Source organism: Emydura macquarii, unplaced genomic scaffold, assembly GCF_026122565.2.
Source record: "Emydura macquarii macquarii isolate MOO-44397 ecotype Brisbane River unplaced genomic scaffold, CSIRO-AGI_Emac_v2 contig_1644, whole genome shotgun sequence".
NCBI lineage: Eukaryota > Metazoa > Chordata > Testudines > Chelidae > Emydura > Emydura macquarii.
The window spans coordinates 6865768-6888448 of NW_027131781.1; the positions used below are offsets into that span (position 1 = coordinate 6865768).

A 22681-nucleotide genomic window follows, 5' to 3' on the forward strand; every position below is an offset into this window, starting at 1 on the left:
GGAAACCAGATTTGTTTGGAGTCAGCAGCTGAGTTGCTTGATTTTATCATTTTATTTTTGTTCCCATCAGAAAACCCAGCTGGCGCCATCCAGTAGCTAGGTCAGCTTGTGCTGCAGATGGCTGCTCCCTGTCCTAAGAACCAATGTGCTTTGACCCAACTGAGGTTGATTTTTAAACACATCTACTGCTGATTTATTAACAACGGTGTCCATTTCTATAGCACCTTCCATCTTCTGCTTGCAAAGTGCCATACAGCTTTGCTGCAAAAATTATTATAGCCATTTTACAGATGAACCTAAATCCAAAGAGACTGAAGTTATTTGCCCAGCCACACAGAGTCAGGCACAGAACCCAGGAGTGCAGACTACCACTCCCCCACTCCAACCATTATACTATATTCTCCTCTCTGAAATCACTAAAGAATACTGATGAGGGGGACTAAAGCAGCTGATAATGGTAGTGAGTGTTGCAAGATTTCTTCCTATTGCCAGGTGAACTTTTCCCTGCATTACAGTCATGGGAGTTTACAGAGTGTGTTTATCATAGACCGGGGAAAAAATATACATAACCACAAAGAGGTCGTCCCTTCATGAGAATAAACTCTCTGCCTATCTCTAGCTGTTGTATAGTCGCCATTAAAATGGCTCACGTCTTCTAATTTCATCACTGGTACAAGGCTTGTGTTCTCTGTTGTGCCGGCTGGGGGAATTGACAAAAATACAACGTCCCAACAGTCATGCCAGTTTCAAAGGTTTCCAACAGAGATTAGGACAGCTCCAAACTGGGAAGGCCACTTCAACTCGTTTGGGTTGAATCCCCAAAATTCACTGCGGCCTGGCAAGAAAGTCCACTCTCATGGCGAGGATGAGGACAGAGAGGGTGGAGTCAAACGTTAGCTATTGCAGACGGATTTCAGCTACTGGAATCACCAGCTGCTGTCCCTGCCACGTCACAGGTGATGATGACCTTTAACAATCACCCTCTCACCGGCACTCCTGCATGTCACTCCCTTATCACCGGAGCAGCCAGAGTGTGCAAACACCATAACCGTGACAGGAGGTAACATGAACTTATTTTATAACACCCCTCTGGGAAGTGACCTTCAGCAGGAATTTCATGCATACAGATGGCAGAAGGCTGGGTGTGGGGGAATGTGGCAGCAGCGATATTACACCTGCTCACTTCCCTCGAAGGTAGTGATAAGAGCACAGAACACAGACAGTCACATCACCCTGTGGTTCATACAAATATTCGACTGCTGAGAGAATTTGAGGAGTTTATTTCCCATGGCAGGGAAGGGGAAAAGGCTGTAGCTCGATTTAAATTCTTCTTATAATATTACAAACATGAACTATAAGATCTGAAGGACCCGGCCAGCAAAGGAATCACATAAGAGGAGGAATAGCAGCGCTAAGAACTATGAGACAAAGGCATCAGAAGGCACCCGTATTGGTACAACCACCATCATCTTTGCGGACGCTGTCTGGGGTCAAAAGCAACACCTGCGACAGTTTCCTCTCCCAGTGTAGACAGCCCCGCTGTGCTTACAAGGATGGGGATTTCTAGTCATTTCCTGGTTCCTGCTCTCACCGCACTCCCAGGTTTTCCCCGCTGGGACTAGATTGAAATTACCCCTCAGCTCTCTCTCCCCGTCACGTCCTGGGAATGGAAAGCTGACGTCAGGAAGTATGAGGAAGCTGCCTCACCTTATTGACACGGTTGATCTTGGCACCGGCGTTCACGAGGATCTGAAGGATGCGCAGATGGCCAAACCAAGCGGAGAGGAGAAGTGCGTTCATTCCGAACTGTGCCAAGGGAAACAGAGCCATTTTCAGCCTCTCTGCGACAGCCCTTCCACGCCCTCCCCTCCCCCACCAAACACTGCCGTGGGTCGTCAGTCTTCAACATTTCTCAGAAAATTTGAATGGAGATAAAGAAAAATAAATACATCAAATGTTGCCAGTGTTTTCCCTTTTTCTGGCTCAGCTCCCTGGCTCATCACCATTACCCCTGCTCTGGGGGGGTTGATACATCAGGGACTGGTAAGCGGCCTTGTGTCTCTAGGCTGGTATCTCACACCCACTGGCAGAAAGTTGTTATCATCTGGACATGAGTTTGCGGGACTCCATTCGCTACCAAGCGGACAATTCCCACAAACCACCAAGCCAGCCGGTCCTCCTCTGCAGCCTGGTTGGAGGGATGGAGGAGAAGCCTCAGCGGAGGGATGAAAGATTTATGGGAACCCGTAGGGCCTTCTAGTGTCTTCAGACGCAGGCAGAAGGAAGCTGGCAGGCCAGATGTCTGTGCTACCTCCCGGGCTACCAATCCCCCGCCTTCTACCAGCGCTATGTTGAATTTAGGACCAATCCCCCTCCCCCAACCCCTCCAGACAACCTGCAACAGCTGCAAAGAAGAGTCACATTCATACACTGTCTTCGTCATCCACCGGGACGTCGTGCTCCAGGAGCAGCCTGACTGCTTGCTCGTGCCCGGCTCCAGCGGCCCAGTGCAGAGCGGTCCTGTCTGTCTGGAAAGGAGGAAAGGGAAAGGTATGGTGGATACAAGCACAGGGTGAAATCCTAGTGAAGCAGAATCAATGGCAAAATCCCTATTGCCTATAAAGGGCCAGGATTTGGCCCAGAGTGCGTATTCCCTCCCCAGGGTGCATCTCGCACCATAGAGTACTGGAATGAAACAGGGGACTGAGGGCAACCGGATACCATGGATTTTGCAGGTTCAGAACCAGACCCTGGAATCCAGGCTCAGGCAAAGCTCCCATTGCAATGCAAGGACTGCCGGATTGGGGTCTTTTGGCCAATATGGCTCTATATTGTGGGGAAACCCAAGTCTTTGTTTTAAAAAGAAGAGTGAATTGGAAGCAACTAGGACCAATGGCAAACGCATGAAATCTCCCTTTTAAGGGAAAAAAAAAGTTAGAGACAATCACAACCTCTGGTCTTCGGGGCCAATTTCCCAAAGCACTTCTGTAAATATCTGGGAGGGACCCTTTTGTTCACCCATCCAGTGAGTGAGTGAGTGTAATGGGCTCATGTAGAAGAACCTGATCCGGAACGGGCACATCTTGAAAACACATTGTTCTTTGACAAGCCAGCCCATAAAACGAACGGTGCCTTCCAAAGAACGAGGTGCTCAGATTCTGCGTTGAGGAGGACTGCGTCAGCACCTGGAGGGATGGAACAAACCTTTATATTTATTGGATTTTGGTGAAGGGCTCTGTGGCCCCAGATGGGGCCGTACTCTGCAAAGTGCTGTGGCTGGAGACCCAGGACACTCAGATGGCTGCAGTGGGCCAAAGGACAGTGGGAGGAAACTGAGGCAAAGATGCTGCAATGTTGGGGCAGCAGCTTTGCGACAGGCTGCAACTCCCTGGATTTCAATGTGTTGCAGAACATGCTCTACCAGGGACTGCTTGGCCCTGGGTCGGGGTTCTTACGCTTTGCCCAGAGGAGCAACTAATGAGGAGAGAAATGTTTCTTTTATGCCTGGAGACCCAGGTTGGAAGCTAACCCTTTGTGCCGGGTCCCCTCTGCAGCTAGGAAGCAAAAGGCACCTACGTTGTTTTTGGCTTTGACGTTTACCCCTCTCCTGATGAGCTCTTCCATCCTGGCCACGTCGTTCCCCTTTGCGGCATTGTGGAATTCCTTTTCCGAATGAAGCACTGAAGCAAGAGACAAGACAAGACGGGTAAGTGGAGGTGCTGAGCAGCAGCAAGAAGCAACTGCTGCCTCTGCTGAATGTTCCCTTCCTCTCACTCACTCCTTATAAATGGGCTTTAGGAAGGACGATTCATTGGGTAGGTGTCTCCCTCCTCTAGCGCCGCCTCCAGACTTCAGTGTGAGCACAACGCGGCTCCCTGCCTTCCCACGCGTACAGAAGCACGAATGCATCACCCCAGCCTGCTTCCAGCCCCACCGGCTTCTCATCCGGTTCCAAGGCCAGACTGAAATTTCATGCTTGCTTTTAAAATCTGCCTCATGCCCTTGCTCCTGCCTCGCTTGTCTCTCCACTACCCTTTGGCTCCCGCTGTCATCCCGCACTGGTCTTCTCTCTCTGTCTTGCCACACACTAGGTGCAAGGGCCTTCTCCTCTGAAGTTCCTGCTATGAAGAACAGGCTCCCTCCACTTCCGTCTTCTTGCCTCTCCAGTTCTTTGCAAACCCCAGCTGAAGACACCTCCTTGCTCTCTTGCCCGCACATCCGAGGCTCACCCTCCCTCTGCTGTTACTCTCACTCTGCAATTGTCTTACTACCATCAATTTGCCGTTGAAGAAACTGAGGCACAAGTGGTTTGCCCAAGGTCACACCGCAGGTCAACAGCAGAGTTGGAAATAAGCCTCTTCCCCCTCTTCATGCCCAGTCCTGTATCTTAACTATAACAACATGCTTCCTTTTCTCTATATTACAGGAAACGCAGCTAGGGACACTTTAGTTAAGGTTGTCCAGCACTTCGCATTACAAGACCCTGTTTCTAATTGCTTATAACTTTGCCAAACTTTTAAGCGTTTGGGCTGAAATTTACTGGAGAAAGTATCAGCAAGAACAGTCCAGCTGTTCTGAGAATGAGACTGGGGGCAAAAATACATTGTTTGACCCAGGTTAAAAAAATTCTTACAACCATTTGATTGAGGAGTTCTGGCACCTCTGTTCTTTGGAGCAGGGGGCTTGAAATTTGGAGCAGGGAGTCACCATGGTGTCAGGGATGTTCCTTTGAATGTGATCATGTAAAAGACTCTGTCATAATGCATATGCCCAGGAAGGGGCCAAATTAAGGCTACACGGGCAACCTTAATACTGGCATATACTAACCTCTGAGTGCTTGACTTTGCAACCTTAATGTGCTTTTAATGCAGTTTTTGTATGTATGTAATTAAAATATGAAGAACCTGGTTTTTATTTACACGAAGGCTCCTTTACACTGCTGTAAAGGGGTCTTCAAGCAAGTGTAAATTACAGCTACACTCACTTTAAGACCTCTTTATGCGGCCAGCGGAAAGTAAAGGGGCTTTAGTGTAAATAAAAATCTGGCCCCTACTCTTAATTCAACAGTAAGTGCTTTAGGGCGAACGTGAGTCAGTGGCGTTGCACAGTATCGAGAGTTTAATTATGTCCCTCCTAGCATGGCCGTGGATTAGTTTTTTAACATGTTACTAGACTCTGGTTATTGTGAACATCACTTCTGCTAAGAATAACTGCACTATTCCTGCAGCAGCAGGTGCGATTTAAGAGGCTTTACTCTTCAGATGGGGCACTGGGGTAACACAGCACACCAGCCCCCTGCTTTATTGAATAAATCTGCCTGCTAACAAATGAGATCGAGCCCCCGTTCTGGATTCTGCCTCTTTCCAGTGTGTTTGACAGAGGCTCTGCAGCTGGATTTGAATCAAGCAGACATTTTTGGCCACCGAGATCCAGAGGGTTTTTTTCTTGATCAGATTCTGTCTCTGCCCCTGCTCTTCCAGTGGAATTCCTCTGACAAGTCATTAATTCAGACACTAAACCTATTGCCTCAGCTGGCAGATCCAGCTCGGCTGCTTTGAGCTTCTCTACTTTTGCCCCTTAATATTACCGTGAAAATGCTCAGTATAGAGTGATGGTCTCAGCTGCCCACCTTGCCATCCATCTGCCGTTCGGGATTCAGAGATTTCTAGCTGCTGCTTTTTTCACTTCAGATGCAAATGTTGCCTCCTGAACTTGCTCGTCAGAGGCCAGATCATCCCCTCTGACTGCTGGACAAGGAATCCACCTCAAATCTATTGTACAGCAGCCTCCCCTCATAAACCCCACCTCCATGAACTTTTAGAGTGGCACTAGTTGACTGAGCAGGGATGGGACGGAGCCATGAGCATCAGCACCTCCTCCCCCCTGGACAGTGGAACAGTGATGTTAGACTGGACACCAGTGAAGATGTTGTGGTGGATGTGGGGCTCAGAGCGTCTGAGCCTCCCAGTCCTCAAGGATCCCTTGAGATCTGTGGGATTTCCCCCTGGAACTCGGAGTATACCTAGGGTTAGGAGAGCCACGCGCTGCCCGCTCCACAACAGACCAATCTGTGCCCTCCTGAACACACCAGGTCTCGAGGCTGTAGATTTTCCTGCCTAACTTTGGTTCTTCTGTGAATTTTTCTCTGGGGGAACGTGTTCTGGGCTCAGCTTTTCACATGGTCCATCGCCAGACCCGGACCATTCTTCTAAATGGGTTTAACCTTGAATTTGGGAGTAGATTTTTTTCAATCACAATTAGCATGATGTTACCATTTTCTTCCTTCCATCGACTTTTCCCTGCCTGCTTGCAATGGACAGCTCTCCCTGATCCAGGTCATGCATGTCAGCAAGAAGAAAAAAGGAAGATGAAGTCAAGGATGTGACAGATCAATATCTGCCTGTTCAAGAATCCACCCAAGGAAGTGGGACGGTCTCTGGGCGTCTGTGCGGCACAAGAGCCATATAGCTAACTCAATGTCCAGTTAAACTTTTGGGAAGACCAGTGTTGACAGACCCAGCCAAAGGCTAGGTTTTCCTTCCCAGACATTTCAGTTAGTCAAGCCAAACACGGTTAGATTTTGAACCCACACTTTAGTCTTCATGTGGTTCGTGAATTATACATCTTCGCTCCCACAATGTGCCTCATTCTGGCTTTCAAATACAAATGGGGATTTCTAGCGCTTGCTTTGCCTACCACAGCAAGGATCACCTTTCTAACTCTGACCGGCATTGTCCAAACACAGCACGGGCCCATCAGCGAACCCTGAAGTGCCAATCAAGGGAGACTCCTAGGCAACAGTTAGAATAAATATACAAGCGATGGATCCCGGAAGCCCTCGCTCAGGTAAGTAGTCTTTACTCTCCTAGGTGGTCCTACTGACTGTCATGGGATTACCCCTGTACCAGGACTGCTTGGGCATGACCTGCTTTGAAGAATTGGGCAACATATTTGGAAAAAGAAAAATCTAATTTATACCTTGCCCCTAACTAACCATCAAGTCATGCTCCTCAGTTGTTGGGGATGTCAGAGTTCCAGCGGGACAATGTCATTTATGATTCATTTTATTCAGTATCTGTTCAGGTGTCACCTAGAAACTCATCCATGGCTCTGACTAGCACCCAGTCTCGTCATACACACCATTATATCTGTGGATGGATGTGAGTTCTTAGACTACTGCTTTGACAGTGCCCATTACACAGTTGGGCACAGCTGTCTGTGATATAACAGAAAAGTTACAAAAGATAAGAGAACAGATGTTGTCAAACAGTACAGACAACAATATTTGTATTCGTCGCCTACCACACGTCACCATTACATGTGTAACAGAGTATGAAGCTTAATATAGCTGTATGGAGAAAGCTATGATCGATCTTGCAATGAATACAATAAAAACAGGAGTCTGGGGAAATGTACATGCCCTTATACTATGAAACGGATAACAATCAAACAGCAAGAGATCTGCCTAGCTAGTGTATCCATATGTTATTATTACAGACACTTTTATCTTCCCAATCCTTTCCTTCCTGTTTATTAAAGCAATTTGTTTTACATTAAATTATGTGATGTTATCTCATACATTTGTATAATATCTTCCCGTTTGGGGCTTCGGGCATCACCGCAATACAATAAGTAATCAGAGGCCGGTTTCACTGTTACGAAATAATACTCAGCATCGGACAATGTTTGAGGGTAAAGTTTGAGAAATTTCCAAATCACAGGTGATAGAGACAGACAGTGCTCTGCTGACTAGATGGCTATAAATACGTCAGAAATGGGTTCCAAATCAATTTAGCACATGCAGAACTTCAGCTTTCTGGATTTGCTTGTTTTAGGGCAGGACAAAACCCATTTTTGGTGAAGCAGTGTGATCTTCAGAGCTCTGCTTTTCGGGGGATGATGTAACCGGAACGAATCCTGCCATGCGTAAGGAACTTGCCCTCTAACCCCATCTCTCTTAACTGACCATCAGGCCAAAGAGATGCACAGCATGGCAGATGGCAAAACTGGATGGATGATCTTGACCTGACAAATCTGCTGCATGGATGAGCACTGGGGATTTTAAAGGCAGATGATAATGGTAAAAATGTTGGGTCAGATCCTCAGCGGCTGTAGCGCCATTGACTTCACTGCTGACTTACATCGGCTAAGGCTATGGCCCATAATGAATGCCACACAATTCAACTGTAAGAGAGCTTCAGCTTTAAAAATGTTCCCATGCTAACTATATGTATCTATTAATATAGTGTATATTATATATATTATATATATATATATATATATATATATATATATATATACACACACATACACACACACACTCTGTGTGCGTGCATATATATGGTGTGTATTTATATACTGAATATTTACAAATATATAAAACTATATTAGCAATAATTATCAATTAAGCACCAGCTGTGTACTCTTTGCCATACATTTTTATAAACCATATGCCAGGTTTCATGAGTGACAGAGACATAACTTCACGCTTCAGTCCCCTTTGCTCAGTCCTCTCTTTCCGCAACACCCCTCACCATCTCCCAAAGCACCTAGCTAAGATTTTCCACCAGCACAGCCATGATTGACACAAAGCTTAACATGGAACAGTAGTATCCTAGAGGGAATGTCCCTGCTGCTCCCAGGGGAGTCAATGGGCATCTGGGCACTTGCTTCACGCCCTCCCTATTGGATCAGGTATGTCAGTGAGCCAGTTGTTTCCACATCACAGGGTCACTTCACCAAAGTGGCAACACCAGCATTACTTGGAAAGGTGGGGGTAGCCTACGTGAAGTGCTAATGCTGATGCCTACACCAAGTGCCCTGCTGCAGATGTTCATTTTTGTATCTGAGCGTAAATTGCACTCCATCTCTGTTGAGCTGGTATCCCCTCATGTATGTGTTCACGAGGTGACAAAGAGGTGTGTTCTCCTTCTATGAATTTGCAAAGCGTCATTCATGATTAGTCAAAAGATACCAAAAAAGCCACTGATTCATTCATTCACCTGGCTAGAGAAACAGTAATGAGTTTTTCATCCCTCAGCCCCCAGTTCAAACCACAACCTAGGTTTGTAGTGGCTGGAATTTATTACCCTTTGACGGTGTAACATGAAACAAGTTGGTGGTCTCAATCCAGTTCTTAGTGAAAAAATGTCCAAGTTACTAAATCAATCCCCAAAAATGAATTTTTCATCACGCAGACATATGGGCAATGACCAATGATTCAGTATACGCAACAGTGTCTTGAGATTAGACTCCATAGCATTTGGAATTCAGCAACTCAGGAATATGAATTCTGTTATCTCAAACTGTGCTCAAAATAATCTGAATAATTTAACATCAGTGGACTGCATCGCTTTGTAGAAAGCTTATTGTACAAGAGATTTTGAAAAACAGCAAAGGAAAATTGTGGGCCAAAATGTGTTAAAATAACATTCTTTGTTTTACTTAAATCAATGGACCACAAAGAAGATCAATTATTGCTGTCACTTCAGCCTTACAGTGTTGTCATCACTATGTCTTGTGCTCAGAGGGATTATCAAGTAGTCTGTGACGAAAATAGGATGATGATTGTTATTAAATTATAGCATCATGATGCTTCACAGAAAGAAAAAAAAAAGAAAAAAACCCAGAAAAGATCCCTGTCCAGATTTTACAAAGCCTGCATATGAAGAGAATTTTCTGAGATTTTTTTAGTTCAAACCATCACCTGCTTTACTGGAAAGCTAAACCCAAATCTGAAACAGACTATAAATAAAAATGGAAACCTACCAGTTTAGTTTCATTAGCCAAACTGAGAGAATGGAAAACTAAAGAAATTGTACAAAGTAAATTAAAGACACTTAAAATTCTGTTTCAATAGTCTAATATGTTAGTAATATGGGTGAGGAAAATTTAAAACTATAGTCCAAATCACACTTGCCTTATTGTTTATGCATTGAGAATGATCGCAAAACCAATCCAATTCCGTATAAAAGATGTGTACAATTCCCACTTACTACAATGGGGTGAGTTAAGATTTGTGTTTCATTTCTTCCAAATTTCCTGTCTAATCTTTTGTGGCTTTCTGCCATATTCTGAGTATGACTTCCATAACTTGGAGCGTTATTTAGAATATATGGAGCACTCTGTGTCTATAAGAATGGGCCAGTCTTACATTTCCTGTAAAAACAGAATATTAAAAACAACATCCCTGATTTCACTCAGTGGGCCACATTGCTCTGAGTCACTCCAGTGTACAGTAAATCTAGAGCTACACCATTGACTCTAAAAGAAATAGTTCAGATTTTTGCTGGTGTAACTGAGGGCTGAATCTGGTCCAGAATTGTTTGAAGCGCTATTCTGAAAGAGCATCAAAAATTAAACTGCAGGGAAACTCCTCCTCTGTAAAACTCATCCTAAATTCTTAGAGATCTCAACATGCAAACCTAACTAACCTGGGAAGCATTCAAATACTATGATGATGGGCGCTATAGAAAACCCTCAGCAATGGCATTACAAATCATGACAATTCACTTTTGTTTTATACAGACTAAGGACAAACAGGGAAACCATACAAATAGCATCACTCCCATAGTAATCCATGGTCTTATTTTCATGTTCATTCATGCATGAATGAAACCCAAAGAGCAGGTTTCTCAAGCAATGTCCCACGTCTCTTCTGCTTTATGTTGGTAAAGTTCCCTTTCCCAGCTAAAAGACAAACAAAGGTTTGTGTGGGAGTAAAGGAGCCCATCCTCCTGCCAAATGGGTTTTAATTTACGGTGGTTTTAAACATATTTGCCTTTCCTAATAATGAAGGGTTTCCTCCCCTTTTTATTTGATTTCAGCTGTGTGTATGAATAGGCCTGTGTGAATGATCTTGCTGTGTGTATGTGTGTGTCTGTGCTGAGCATGGGGCTCTGTGTGTGTGTGTGTGAGCGAACATGAGTGCGTGAGCTTGTGAGTGTGGCTCTGTGTGTGAATATGAGCATGTGAGCTGGCTGAGTGTGTCGGTGTGTGCTCTTGCGGTGTGCATGTGTGAACGTGAGTGTGTGAGCTTGCTGAGCGTGCCTGTGTGTGTGTGTGAAAATGAGTGTGTGAGCTTGCTGAGCGTGTCTCTGTGTGCGAGCTTGCTGAGGGTCTGTGTATGTGTGAACACGAGTGTGTGCGCTCTTGCTGAGTGTGAACACGAAGGCATGAACGTGCTGTGTGTGTGTGTGTGTGTGAGCGTGCTGAGTGTGCATCATCTGCACGTACGATCCGCCGAGCCACCCCCCCGTGGGTGCCCATCGCCCGGCCGGAGGGTCCCAGATGCGCTCTCCGGATCTCCGCCGAGCCCCGGGCGGCTCCAGCCCAGCCCAGCCCGGCCCGGCCCCACTCACGGATCTCCTCCGCGGAATCCAGCCCGTCTTCCATGCTGCCGCTGCGGAGTGGGGCGGGGCGCCCGGCCGGCCGGGGCGGGCTGCTCGGGGGACCCGCCGCCTTCCCGGGCCCGGCAGCGCTGGCGGGGGGGATCTGAGCCCCGGCCCCGGCAGGCCCTCAAGCCCCTGGCATGATGCGGGCCCTGCGCCGGGGCTGGAAGGAGCCAGGCAGCGGCAAAGAAGCAGCCGCTTTGTTGCTAAAATGGTGTCAAATTACAATCCCCAGCTGTTCCCCCCCCCCCTTCCCCGCCCCTGGGCTGGGGGCTCCGCCCCATAGGGAGAGCAGCTGGCCAGTGCGAATCAGGACAGGGGGTGAGAGGCACCTGTGTAAGACAAAGCCCCGAATATCGGGAGTGTCCCTATAAAATCGGGGTATCTGGTCACCCCATCTCCATAAAATCGGGGTATCTGGTCACCCTATCTCCATAAAATGGGGATATCTGGTCACCCTGTCTGCCCGCCCCATGCCGGCTCCGGAGCAGAACCCACAAAGCCTGGCTCAGCGCTGCCTTGCCCCACTGGGGGCCTGCCTGGAAAGCCGCCCAGTCGCTGGTCACTCAAATCACTTTCCTCTTCCCTCCGGGAGCCCCATGAATCATGAAAAGCAGGCAGGCATCCTCCAGTTAATAGAGGCTCTCCTGGAGAACTTCACCTTGTCCAGCTAAGGTGACCAGATGTCCCTATTTCATGGGGGCAGTCCTGATATTTGGGGCTTTGTCTTATATAGGCGCCTATTACCCCCAATCCCCTGTCATGATTTTTCACCCTTCCCAGCTGGTCCCCCTAGTCCAAGCGCTTGGCCAGGTCCAGCGAAGTCATTAGCTAGGCCTGGTGCTTAAGTGTGGAAGGATTAGATTTTTACGGGTAAATGTCGATTTCGCCGTACCCCAAACAGGAGGAAAAATATTTCCAGCCATAATAGTTGCAACATACAGACAGGCAAAGTAAGACAAATGCTGGGTCCAGAACTCATTCGTGTTCAACTGAAGGGCGTTTACTTTGTCTGTTTGGACGTGGGATGTGGGCGATTCATGATTTAAGGGTTATATGTTTCAAGTCTACAGTCAGGAAAAAATTGGTCTCTGACAGCCCCTCATGATTTCCTGCAACTGTGAAAATGTAAATTAGCAAAAATAACAAAAATGCTTAAAACTAAACACCAGTATTATCTGTCCCAACGATAAAGAAATAAAAATCAAATTCGGCCAAGCCTATTCATAAGCTTTCTCTTTTCTCTTTCTCTCTGCTGTCAGAGCCCTGTTCCCCATTGAACGAAATGGGTTACTTGACTGTGTACAGTTAACCACATATTTAAGTATTTGCAGGATCAGAGAATCTGTCAGTACCTGCCTCAGAGCCATGTTTTCCTCCACGCTGTGGGTTTAATGCCTAGACACTAGAACTACGTGAATTTTTGTGTCCAAAACTTTTTTTGGTGAAAAATGTAGGATTGGGGACACTGAAATGTTTTGTGAATTTGTTTCAACTTTACAAAATTGTTTCAGTCAAAAAGAAAAGAAAATCAGAAAAAATCAAAATGTTTTGTTTAGACTTTTTCTAAATAAAGCATTTTGATTTTTTGGTTCGAAACGACTTTTTCATTTCAAAATTGCCTTTAATGTTTTTTTAAAAACCACTTAAAATGATTGAAATTGCAATGAAACCATTTAATTTTGTTGAAATTAAACAGTTCATTTGACCCCAAATGATTTTTTTTTGGACTTAAAGATTCACCAAAAATTTTGAAAAAATTCATTTCATTTCCAGTGATGTGTACAGTTGCTGCATATCATCTCAGAGGTCAATGATGGGCCGAATGATGGGTGTGGTAGGCTGGGTTGGTACTTGGATAAGAGACCTCTAGGGAACAATTTAGTGCAGCAAGTACTGGTGACTCAGTAGGTAACCTCAGTACCCCTGCTTACTGTAAGGGGACATTCTACTAATGAAGGTCATTAACGATCCAAGGCACTTCTTCAAAGAACAAGACTGTTAACCCCTGTGTCCTGGCCAAGTCACAACTGGTGATTACATCCTACCTCCCTAAACTGCCTTGTTGGGGAATTGTTTTAGTGTGTTTGTAAATAGGTTTGATGACTCCTGGATAATAATAAAATGGGGATTAGGCCAGACCCCATATTGGATCTGATATTCAATATGGAGTCAGACACTGAGATGTCAAGATGCAGACGCTTGACAGGATGCCAGCAATGCAAGTCTGCCAAGAGATAGGGAAAAAAGGCGAGAAGCCATGGTTAAAGTGCAGTGTGCATAATACCTGAGTGCGGTGTGCAAAGGACTGGTGCTGTGTGCAATGCCCACGAAGTGGGAAAAATGCTAGCCAGTGATTGGCTGGCTTGAGAGCAGACCGAACTGATTTAAGGCCGTCAGCGCCACAATTGGGGGCTGCCCATCTTAGTGGCAGAGTGGCTAGGGTTTACCGCCTATTTGCGCATGCGTCAAAGACCAGGACGAGAAGCCGCCTACGGTGGACCTGGAGCCGAAGCAGACAACTGACCAGATCGAAACCAACACTCCTGGGAAGGACAGAAGAACCAACCGTGAATATTGATAAGAGACTACGGGATCCAAGGGTTGTGTTATGGGTAGTGGATCTGGGGTTTATCTCCGTCGTTATTCTTAACTTCAGTGGTTTTATGTTTATAATTTGTCACCTTAATAAATTGTCATTCGGATTAAACACCAACGGAGTGATTTGCAGTCTATCACCCGGTGATAGATCCGGAGGTCAGGGTAAACGAACTTCCCCCGTAACAGCCTTGGCAATTTCAGTTAGATATGTGTAAGCCAGGTCTGAGTGTCTCAGTCGCACTCTCCCTGCTCAGTAGCTGAAAGGGGGCACTTTATCTGCATGGGCTTTGTATCTGCATGAGTTCAATTAAGTATTTAGCATAACTTACCTAGGTGCTGAGCACAATGGGAAATGGTTAGCAGGGCTGGTTTGGGCTACAAACCACTTTTGTGTTAACTGCTGGGATAATGAAATGGTGTCCTTCAATTGTATGAACAGATGTCCGCAAAACTGTGCTTAGTCTGTTATGATAGAATCTGCACCTTAAACTAAACCGAGCTCCACAAGGGTGGCGGACAGATGTTTCAACCTGAAAACGGGGGAGATGGAGCAGTCTCCTATTGGGACTGTACTGGCCCTGGCAAAGGGCTGCCCCCAGGCATGGAGTGACTCTCTCCTCTCATTGTTAAAAGGTAGAATTAATGACTCATCTTGGAGTCTTTTGTTTCTTGAAAGCAGGGACGATGCCTGTATGTCAACAGAAGGTTTACCTATGAGCTGAAATCACTAAGAGCTGAACCAGTAGAGGATCTGGAAAACTTTGCCTGACCACTAACAGAGCTGAGTGGGCAATAGGCAACTCTGGTGGGAGGCTAGCACAGTTGGTGCCAGCCCAGTCGGTGCCAGCCTGGTGCGGTCAGCAGTCGGCGGAGGGGCCGGCACAGTCGGTGCCAGCCCGGTCAGCGGTCAGCGGAGGGCCGGCACAGTCGGTGCCAGCCTGGTCAGCGGTCGGCGGAGGGGCCGGCACAATCGGTGCCAGCCCAGCGCAGTCAGCGGGAGCCAGGCGCGGTTGGTGCCAGCAGTCGGTGGGAGACCAGCGTGGTCGTTGCCAGCGGTGGGGGACTCAGCGAGGCCCGCAGGTGGTAGGAGACAGCAGCAGAGGGGGCCTGGACAAGCCTGTGTCGGACAGGTGCGGCATACAGGGTGGAGCCACACCTGAGAGGTGGATATTGCAACTACGCCGGTCAGTACAGGGGAAAGAAGGAAGGGAGAGGCGAAGGACATGCCCTGCACTCTGGGCGGGGTTTGGGCTCGTTGAGTTCATGAACTCTGCTCGCACTGTTTCCCAAACCAGTGCGGTGTTATCTCTGTTTTGCTATTAAAAGGTTCTTTCTACACTCAGACTCTGTGCTTGCGAGAGGGGAAGTATTGCCCTTTGGAGGGCGCCCAGGGGATAGTGTGTAATTTCCCAGGTGACTGGGTGGGGGCTCGAGCCAGTTTGGTGTTGTATCATTGACAGGGACCCCTAGATATAGAACCCGGCCCTTGCTGCTGCTGACTCGGTCTGGCAGAAGGGTTACATATGGAATCTTCACTTCCTGTCGTAAACTGTTGAGTACTGCTGCTGTATGCTGTTAGGCAGTTGCCACACCAGAGATGGCTGCATTTCAGTGGAGGATTAAATCATTTATTTGGCGTGTCTGTATAGTAGCTCATACAGCACTTTAGAATCCTTCAAGATCCCAAACCATCATACCTGATTTAAATCGAATTTTAATTTTAGATTTTAATTCGAATTCACCTCCCAACCCCAGTATTCAAATAAGTTTGGATTCAAGGTCTTGGTTTTGACCCATTTCTAATTATCCGCTCCTTCCCCCCTCCTCTGGCCTCTGGCAAAATGTTGAAAAATCTGCAGCCCTGTTGCTTCCCCCAACTTTTCCTAACTGGGCTTTTGGCTGGAGGAGATCGCGTCACTTCCTATTCTTGCCTTTCTTCTCACAATCTCTCTCCTCCCTCCACATCTTCTCTCTGTCCCTTCCTCTTCTAGTTGAAGAAAATTCTCATAACGGAATTCCAAAACTCCGCCACGCTGCAGTCTGGCCAGCCCCTCTCTGGTGGCTGTGCCATTGACAGGGAGACGTGCTTTAGGAAGGACACGGACTACGGTGAGGGAAGAATTAGGGGATGTATTTGTTTTTTTAAAGAGAAAATCGACTCCGTCGGCAAATTCACCCTGGCGCAATTCCGTGGTTTCACTGGAGAGACACCAGCCATTTCTTTAACATTTCTGCAAGAGAGAGACATCTATGGCGACTCTCTAGAGAGCAACGATTTACAAGAGAAGGTATTTTTAGTTTTCTGATACAAGGTCCATCGCTGCAGCTTTGATGTTCCTAGGAGGCTGTAGCGAGGGGGTGTGGCCTCCCTGGGAGACAGACAGAGAGGGACAGCCCAATGGGCGGAGGCAGGACAACCCTGTCCTTCCCCTCGGCCCCCCCAGCAGAGGGGGGCGGGACAGGAAGTATAAAAGGTGAGCCCTCTAGCTCTCCCTCAGATTGGAGGGAGCTGCTGGGGGAGAAGGATGTGTTGAGGCCCTAGCCTGACTGCTGAGGAGCTGCTTGCAGCCCGTGATGCTGAGGGCCACCCCTTGCCATGTACCCTGGGGAGACAGATGGTGACCCTGAGGCCCAGCTACTCCAGGGAAGGAGCCCACGGGAACCAGACCATTGTCCAGTTGTGTTGTGGCCTGCAGCCGTGTCAGTGAGTTTTGGCTGGAGCCCTGCCGACCCAGTAGTGGGACGCCCTGCTGCTGCTAGGGCCCTGGGCTGGGATGTGATGGAGTTAGGCCCTATGATCCCCTCCTCTCACCCCTTGTCACCATCCCCATGGCAACCTCACCTCTGCACACCATGAGGCGTCACAGGCCATCTCTTTGCTTGTGAGCTCCCGGGCCCTGCTGGTGTTCACCTCCCTTTTCTGTGAGCCCCTAGACTCTGTTGGCACTCACGCATCTGCCTGCAGTGGCCTGGGTCCACAGACTGCTCCCTTGTCACAGGGCCGGGCGGCCTGAGGGAGGGCCCGTGGCCACAGACTGCTTAATCATCTGTTGCCTGCAGGAAGGGCCAGGACTCCTCCGACCGCTAATTCCCCTTCAAGCTTCTGTATACACAGGAGCACTGTAGCGAGGGGGCATGGCTTCCCTCCCAGACAGACAGGGAGGGCCTTACAGAGGCCCATGGGTGCAGGTTCATTCGTTAGTTTATGTTTTCAATGATGAAAGAAGAGCTCGTTTTGCTGAACTTTTTGTCCTAGTGCTGCCCTTGTGGCTCAGACCATTACCTAGTTCAGGGAGTTTACATCAGATGTATCACGGTTAGACGAGGACAGTTTTATTGTATTTCTTCTGTTGTTTATCATCTATATTCTAGCAGCACCTCCAGGCCTCAGCGAACGTCGGTGTCCTGTTGTGCGAGGCGGTGTGAAAACGTTGGCCCTGATCTTTCACAGAGTGATGCAGGTGCTGATCGCTATGCGCTGTGAGTGGACCCGCTGACTTCACAGCCCTGGTGTGCAGAGTGAGCACGGACATGAGTCTTGACAGGATAGGGGCTGTAGAACAGAAGATGGTCCCTGCCCTGAAGAGCATACAATCTACAAAGACAAGGCAGGCTGGTAGGTTAAGACAAGCTATAGATAAGAACTCAGCACGGCCTGCCCTCAGGATCCAAAATCATGTAGCAGGCGCCCCTCCCCCCTCACATGATGAGATTGGTTTAAGATTTTACTTTTAAAATGGGGATTTGTTTTTATTTGCCTTCCAGTCCTTTTGGGGTCCTGTCCTTCTGGGGCCCTGCCTTCATGACAAGGGCTAGAAACTTACTACTAATTTTTTTTTAATAAACTGAATTCTCACTTAATCACATGACTCCAAGAACTGGGGCTTTAAGGAAAAAATGTGACCTAGCGGATAGAGCACTGGGCTAGAACTCTGAAGAGCTGGTTTCTCTTACCAGTTTTGCCACTGGCCAGCTGGTTGACTTTGTGCATGTCACTTCACCTCCCTGTGCCTCAGTTTCCCCATCTGTAAAATGTGGATAAGGACACTGACCTCCTTTGTAAAGCACTTTGAGATCCACTTATTAAAAGTTCTAGAAAAGAGCTAGGGATTATTAATATTCTGGAACATGGAATAAAATGGTGAGAGTTGGCAACAGTGGGAACTTGTAAGTTACAATTTCTGCCCAGTTTCACCCCATAGCCAAGTTTCCTATGTTGCCGGTGCTCCCCCTCAGTGCCCTTCTACCACCCTTTCCTGCCCTCATGGGAGATCTTCAGTCTGGAAAAGGCAAAAAAAACCCCAGATGTCTGGAGGCTTCTGCTGCTCACATCTCCCTGGAGTAATTTTTGTCCCTTGTTAGGCATCATAGGCCCCCACAGCATGAGACTGTGTCAGGGCACCCAGGCTCTGGAGGTAAGAACTGTTATGCCTTGTCACCCCAGGCTCATGGCCACTCTTCACCTTTGACTGCCAGAAGCTAGGAGTGGAAGATGGGGTGTAGCACCCCATAATTGCCTTGTTCTGTACATTCCCTCTGAAGGTCTGATGCTGGCTACTGTCAGAGACAGGATATTGGGACAGGCGGACCTTGGTCTGACCCAGTATGGCAGGTCTTATGCTGTTCTGTGAGGGGCCGATATATCCACACCTGCCTGGAGGTACACAGTGAGTGAGTCCATTGCTGAGTCAGGTGCATTTCATCAGCCCTCACTTATCAGGCAGAACATGCCCCCCTACAGCTGGAGAAATAGCCCTGGGACTAGTCAGCTCAGCAGTGTGGAAGGCTGAGTTCATGTTGACCTCGTTGAGTATAACCGGCTTCGTCTGTGGGGGTTTGGTTGGTTTTGAAGTGGCCGAGGAAGCTGAGTGAAGAAAGAAGAGGGTGAGCTGTGCACTAAGCCGTACAGGGGGGAACTGTGTGAGCCCAGTGATATCTGTGGCTTTATACTGCTGCGGATAGGATTTGGGCCACGTGTCTGCAGCCGGCAAATGTCCTTGTAGCTCTGAAATGCTGCACTTGTTTTGCCCAGGCTAGGCGATAGCAGGAAGGCCTGGCTAAGCTGTGAAGTCAGGAGTCCCTCTCAACTGCGGAAGGCCCTAATGCAGTGCAGAGAGTTCAGTGAGGGACGTCTAGGAGGGAGAAGGATAAGAGATGGATTCCTCCCACGATGTAATCTGCTGCCCCAAAGGTCGTACAGGCCCGCTCATATTGATTATGGGGTGAGAAATAAAAAATAAGCTGGGGGTGGGAGGAATCTAGGAAGGAAGAGAAGACAAGCTCTCTAGTCACAAGGGGTCAGACTTTCTAGGGATCTCACTGGGAGACAGGTGTCAAGCCCCAAGTGTTCTCTTGTGACACTTGCTGGCCCTCTTTGGTTTTGTCTTTACTTTTCTTTTTCATTTTAACATGAATAGGTGCAGGACAGAGCCAGGCGGCACCAGAGCTGAGAGCAGAGGAGGAAAAAGAGCCAGGAGAAGTGAGGGTAAGTGAGAGGAGACTCAAGCCCAGTGACTCTACTTGTATGAGCGAGGGCTAATCGCATGGGCAAGGCGTTGCAGGATTGGGCCCTTGTTGCTGTACCTTGTCTGCAGGATTGAACGTAGCTCACTGGAGGTTCCCATTGCACCCTGGGAAGGCTTTGGCAAATGTGGGTAAATGCAGCACATGGTACCCTGCCTTTGAGTGCCTGCCATCCAATTGGCAGCATACTGCCCCGCTTATGGAAAATGCTGCTTCTGGTATTGGAGTCGTATATCAAGTTGATAAGTTATTGTTGTTTGAGCAAAGCATAAAATCATCATTGGCATGGGACACTAGCACAAGATGCGGTAGAGGTGAGAGTGTATTGATGCGAAACACATGGTAACAAAGCTATCCAGTGCCAGCCCCTCCTGGCAGTTCCGGAAGTACATTAGGCAGTGCTGCCAATGAGTGTAAGCAGAATCTAGCTAAAACGTCCTGAGCTTGTCTTCAACAGAATGCCTTTTACAGCAAAGGAAGCTCTCAGGATAGCTGATCACATGGGGAGAAATGGCAGAATAACTTGTTCACGTGACCGAGAACAGCAGCCTGGTATAATGAGGCTGAGTATAACTTCCTCATAGCTGAGGCTTTAGATTTAGTTCTCCGTGAACCTCCTACAGCACCTTTTATTGTGGCGTGAGTCACCCGATGGGGCTGTGGCCCATGACCCTTTAGGTTATTTTTCTTGGCTTACGAGTGACCTGGAGAATTGCCGTACTGTTGTTCTGTGACGTCTGTCTTTGTGGGAGCTCTGACAAGCCCCACGGAAGTTGACTTTCGGCTATATTCTCTCTGGAGTCAACTTTTGGGGCGGGGTTGCTCCCTGGGAACTGAGCACTGTGGTTTGGCTGAGACTCCTGACCGAGGGCTTTGTGATCTCCTCTGGCCACAATCCTGGAACATAGGGTACATGCAGCATCTTACATTAAGATGATACCCAGGCTTCAAGTCCCCTTTTCCTCTCCAATGACATGTTGACCTGCCAGGCCCTGACGTCTGCTACCACTCGGCAGAAAGGCAGCGGTATTGATGAGTGTCCTTTGCACAGTAGCTTTGGTGTGCATGGTGCTTTCCTTGCAGTGAAGGTGATGGGGAGCTGGGGGATTCCCTCTCGTGCTGTAGTCCTTCTAGACTGCTGTGCTGGAGTAAAGTGACTGCAAAGCCGATGGAAGGCTGGGGAATGTCCCCTGCGGGTATCGCGCTGATGTAGTTGGTTCTATGCCACTGGACTCTGGACAGAGGCAGGAGGAATTATGACTGGGGTGTGTCTGTCCCGTGACTGTTCCTCGCTGTCTGAGTGACCACTAGGGGCCGTTTCAGGGTGCAAGTTAGTGCAGCTCCAGGATCAGCGACGTGTGTTGCCTCCTTTCTTGGTCCCTGCACCAGGCTCAGCACCAGACACGTGGCTTTCCCTCGGCGTCCCTGTCATGAGCAGTCTGCAGTCCGAACCAGCAAGTCCTAATGATCACAGGGTGTGTGGGTGTGTGTGTGTGTGTGTGTGGGTGTGGAGGGGGTACTGCAGACTGCACCAACTAGAGATTAAAAGACAGGGAGCCGCAAACAGATCATCCACGTAGAGTGTAGGGTCAGCCACTCTGCAACCTTCTCCTTGCCTCCCCAGATCAAGTGCAGAGCTCTCCATGCGGTCTGTGTGTGAGGGGAGACTGGGCAGGGGACGTGTCATTTTCCTTCTCCACCTGTGTGTCCCAATGAATGGCCTGCCCAGATGCTCGTGAGCTCATCTCCCAGCATGTGGGGCTGTGTTCAGTGACCGTCCTACGCTTTATTTTAAAACATGACTGAAATACTGATCAGCTTGCAATAACATACTGCCCTTCCCAAGGGTGCTCTGCATGCCGGGAGACCACTGGGCCCCCACTTATTTGTCATCTTCTTCAGCGTTTCTAAGGTCCTCACTGGCCCACCCACCTGGATATACTCAGAAAGGTACCTGGGAACAAATAATTTCCTGGTGCCATCTGGTGGATCTACATAGTAACTGCAGTACTCACCGGCTTTGCAGGCCTGGCATGTGGAAAGCGAGGATCTGGGGTAATTTCTTCAGCTCCAACCTGAGGCTGGCTAAGGGGTTTCCTGCTTCAACAGCAGGAGAGCCAACGGAGGCTGAAAGATCTTCTCTCATATTGATTCTTACTCTGGTGTCTTGTGCAAACGGGGCCTCTTTTAACTTCAGATGGGGCCGTCACGTAGGTACAGACTAGAGCACAAGGGGAATGCAGATGCTAGCTAGACACCCTTACAATAATGGGCTGTTATCCGCCCCTTCGATAGCCCCAGGGGAGCCTTCACCATGCAGGGAAGAGATTGGTGATGCTCTAACCTCCTGGCACTGGGCTGTAGTGGACTGGTGAGAGCAGCAGGCGAGACGCTTGCTTGCTGTGGACGGCTGGGTGTGCAAGCAGGCATCTACCCTCCCTGTCCTAGCTGCTGTTCTGCACTTCTACCTATGAGCCCGATCCTGCATGGAGCTAAGTGCCTCCTGTGCTGTGGCACCCTCAGCTCCCACTGAGCTTAATACAATTGAGGGTGTTCAGAAACGAGTCCTACACGGCTGGCCTGGGATATGGAAACTGACCTGACCAGGTGGTCACTGCTGCCTGCAACCTGTCCATCTTCCTGGGTAAGAACAGCTAACAGCCTGGTCTGATGGCCACTGAGATCAATGGAAAGCTGCCCAATGACTTAACTGAGCTATGGACCAGGCTTCTGTTTCCAGCTAGAGCCCAGGGGCTCCAGTGTCTGGCAGTCAAATGACTGCGTTCATCAGCTCTGGGTGATTTCAGACCCAGCAGCCTGCTGTGTCCAGTTGCTGCTGCTACTTGTCAACATTTAGCCTCACTCACCCCAAAGAGAGCAAAAACGTGGGTTCCCTGCATCAACCCTCCAGCTCCTAGAGTACCAGCAAGGCTGGGGTTCAGGGGGCTCCCTTGGCGTGTACGACTGGAGGTATGAAGAAAATGGGGCATGTGCCTGTTTCTCCTAGCAGCAGTACGGTTTTTTTTTGTCCCCAGATGTGGGTTGTAAGCAGAACTGCGCTCTTTACCTGGCCTCCACTCAAAGGAAGGTTTAGGCTTTGGAGCTGTGGATTCATGTCCCATCCATCTGTGGGTCCATGTAAATGTCACCCTTTGTACTGAATGACA

The 22681-nt window shown here is 48.4% G+C and overlaps 1 protein-coding gene across 2 annotated transcripts in view; it reads right to left on the minus strand.

Moving 5' to 3' along the window:
• The window catches only part of ANKDD1A (ankyrin repeat and death domain containing 1A), a 30222-nt gene extending 18687 nt beyond the window's left edge, over positions 1 to 11535 (minus strand). For both annotated transcript variants that reach the window (XM_067555578.1, XM_067555577.1), the window contains exons 1-4: positions 11361 to 11535; positions 3577 to 3680; positions 2430 to 2528; positions 1708 to 1806 (exon numbers count right to left, since the gene is read on the minus strand). In XM_067555578.1, the coding sequence (XP_067411679.1) occupies positions 1708 to 1806; positions 2430 to 2528; positions 3577 to 3680; positions 11361 to 11394 (336 nt within the window). In that variant the 5' untranslated portion in view covers positions 11395 to 11535. The remainder of the gene's footprint in view (positions 1 to 1707; positions 1807 to 2429; positions 2529 to 3576; positions 3681 to 11360) is intronic.
• Between the last annotated feature and the right edge of the window lie 11146 nt (positions 11536 to 22681).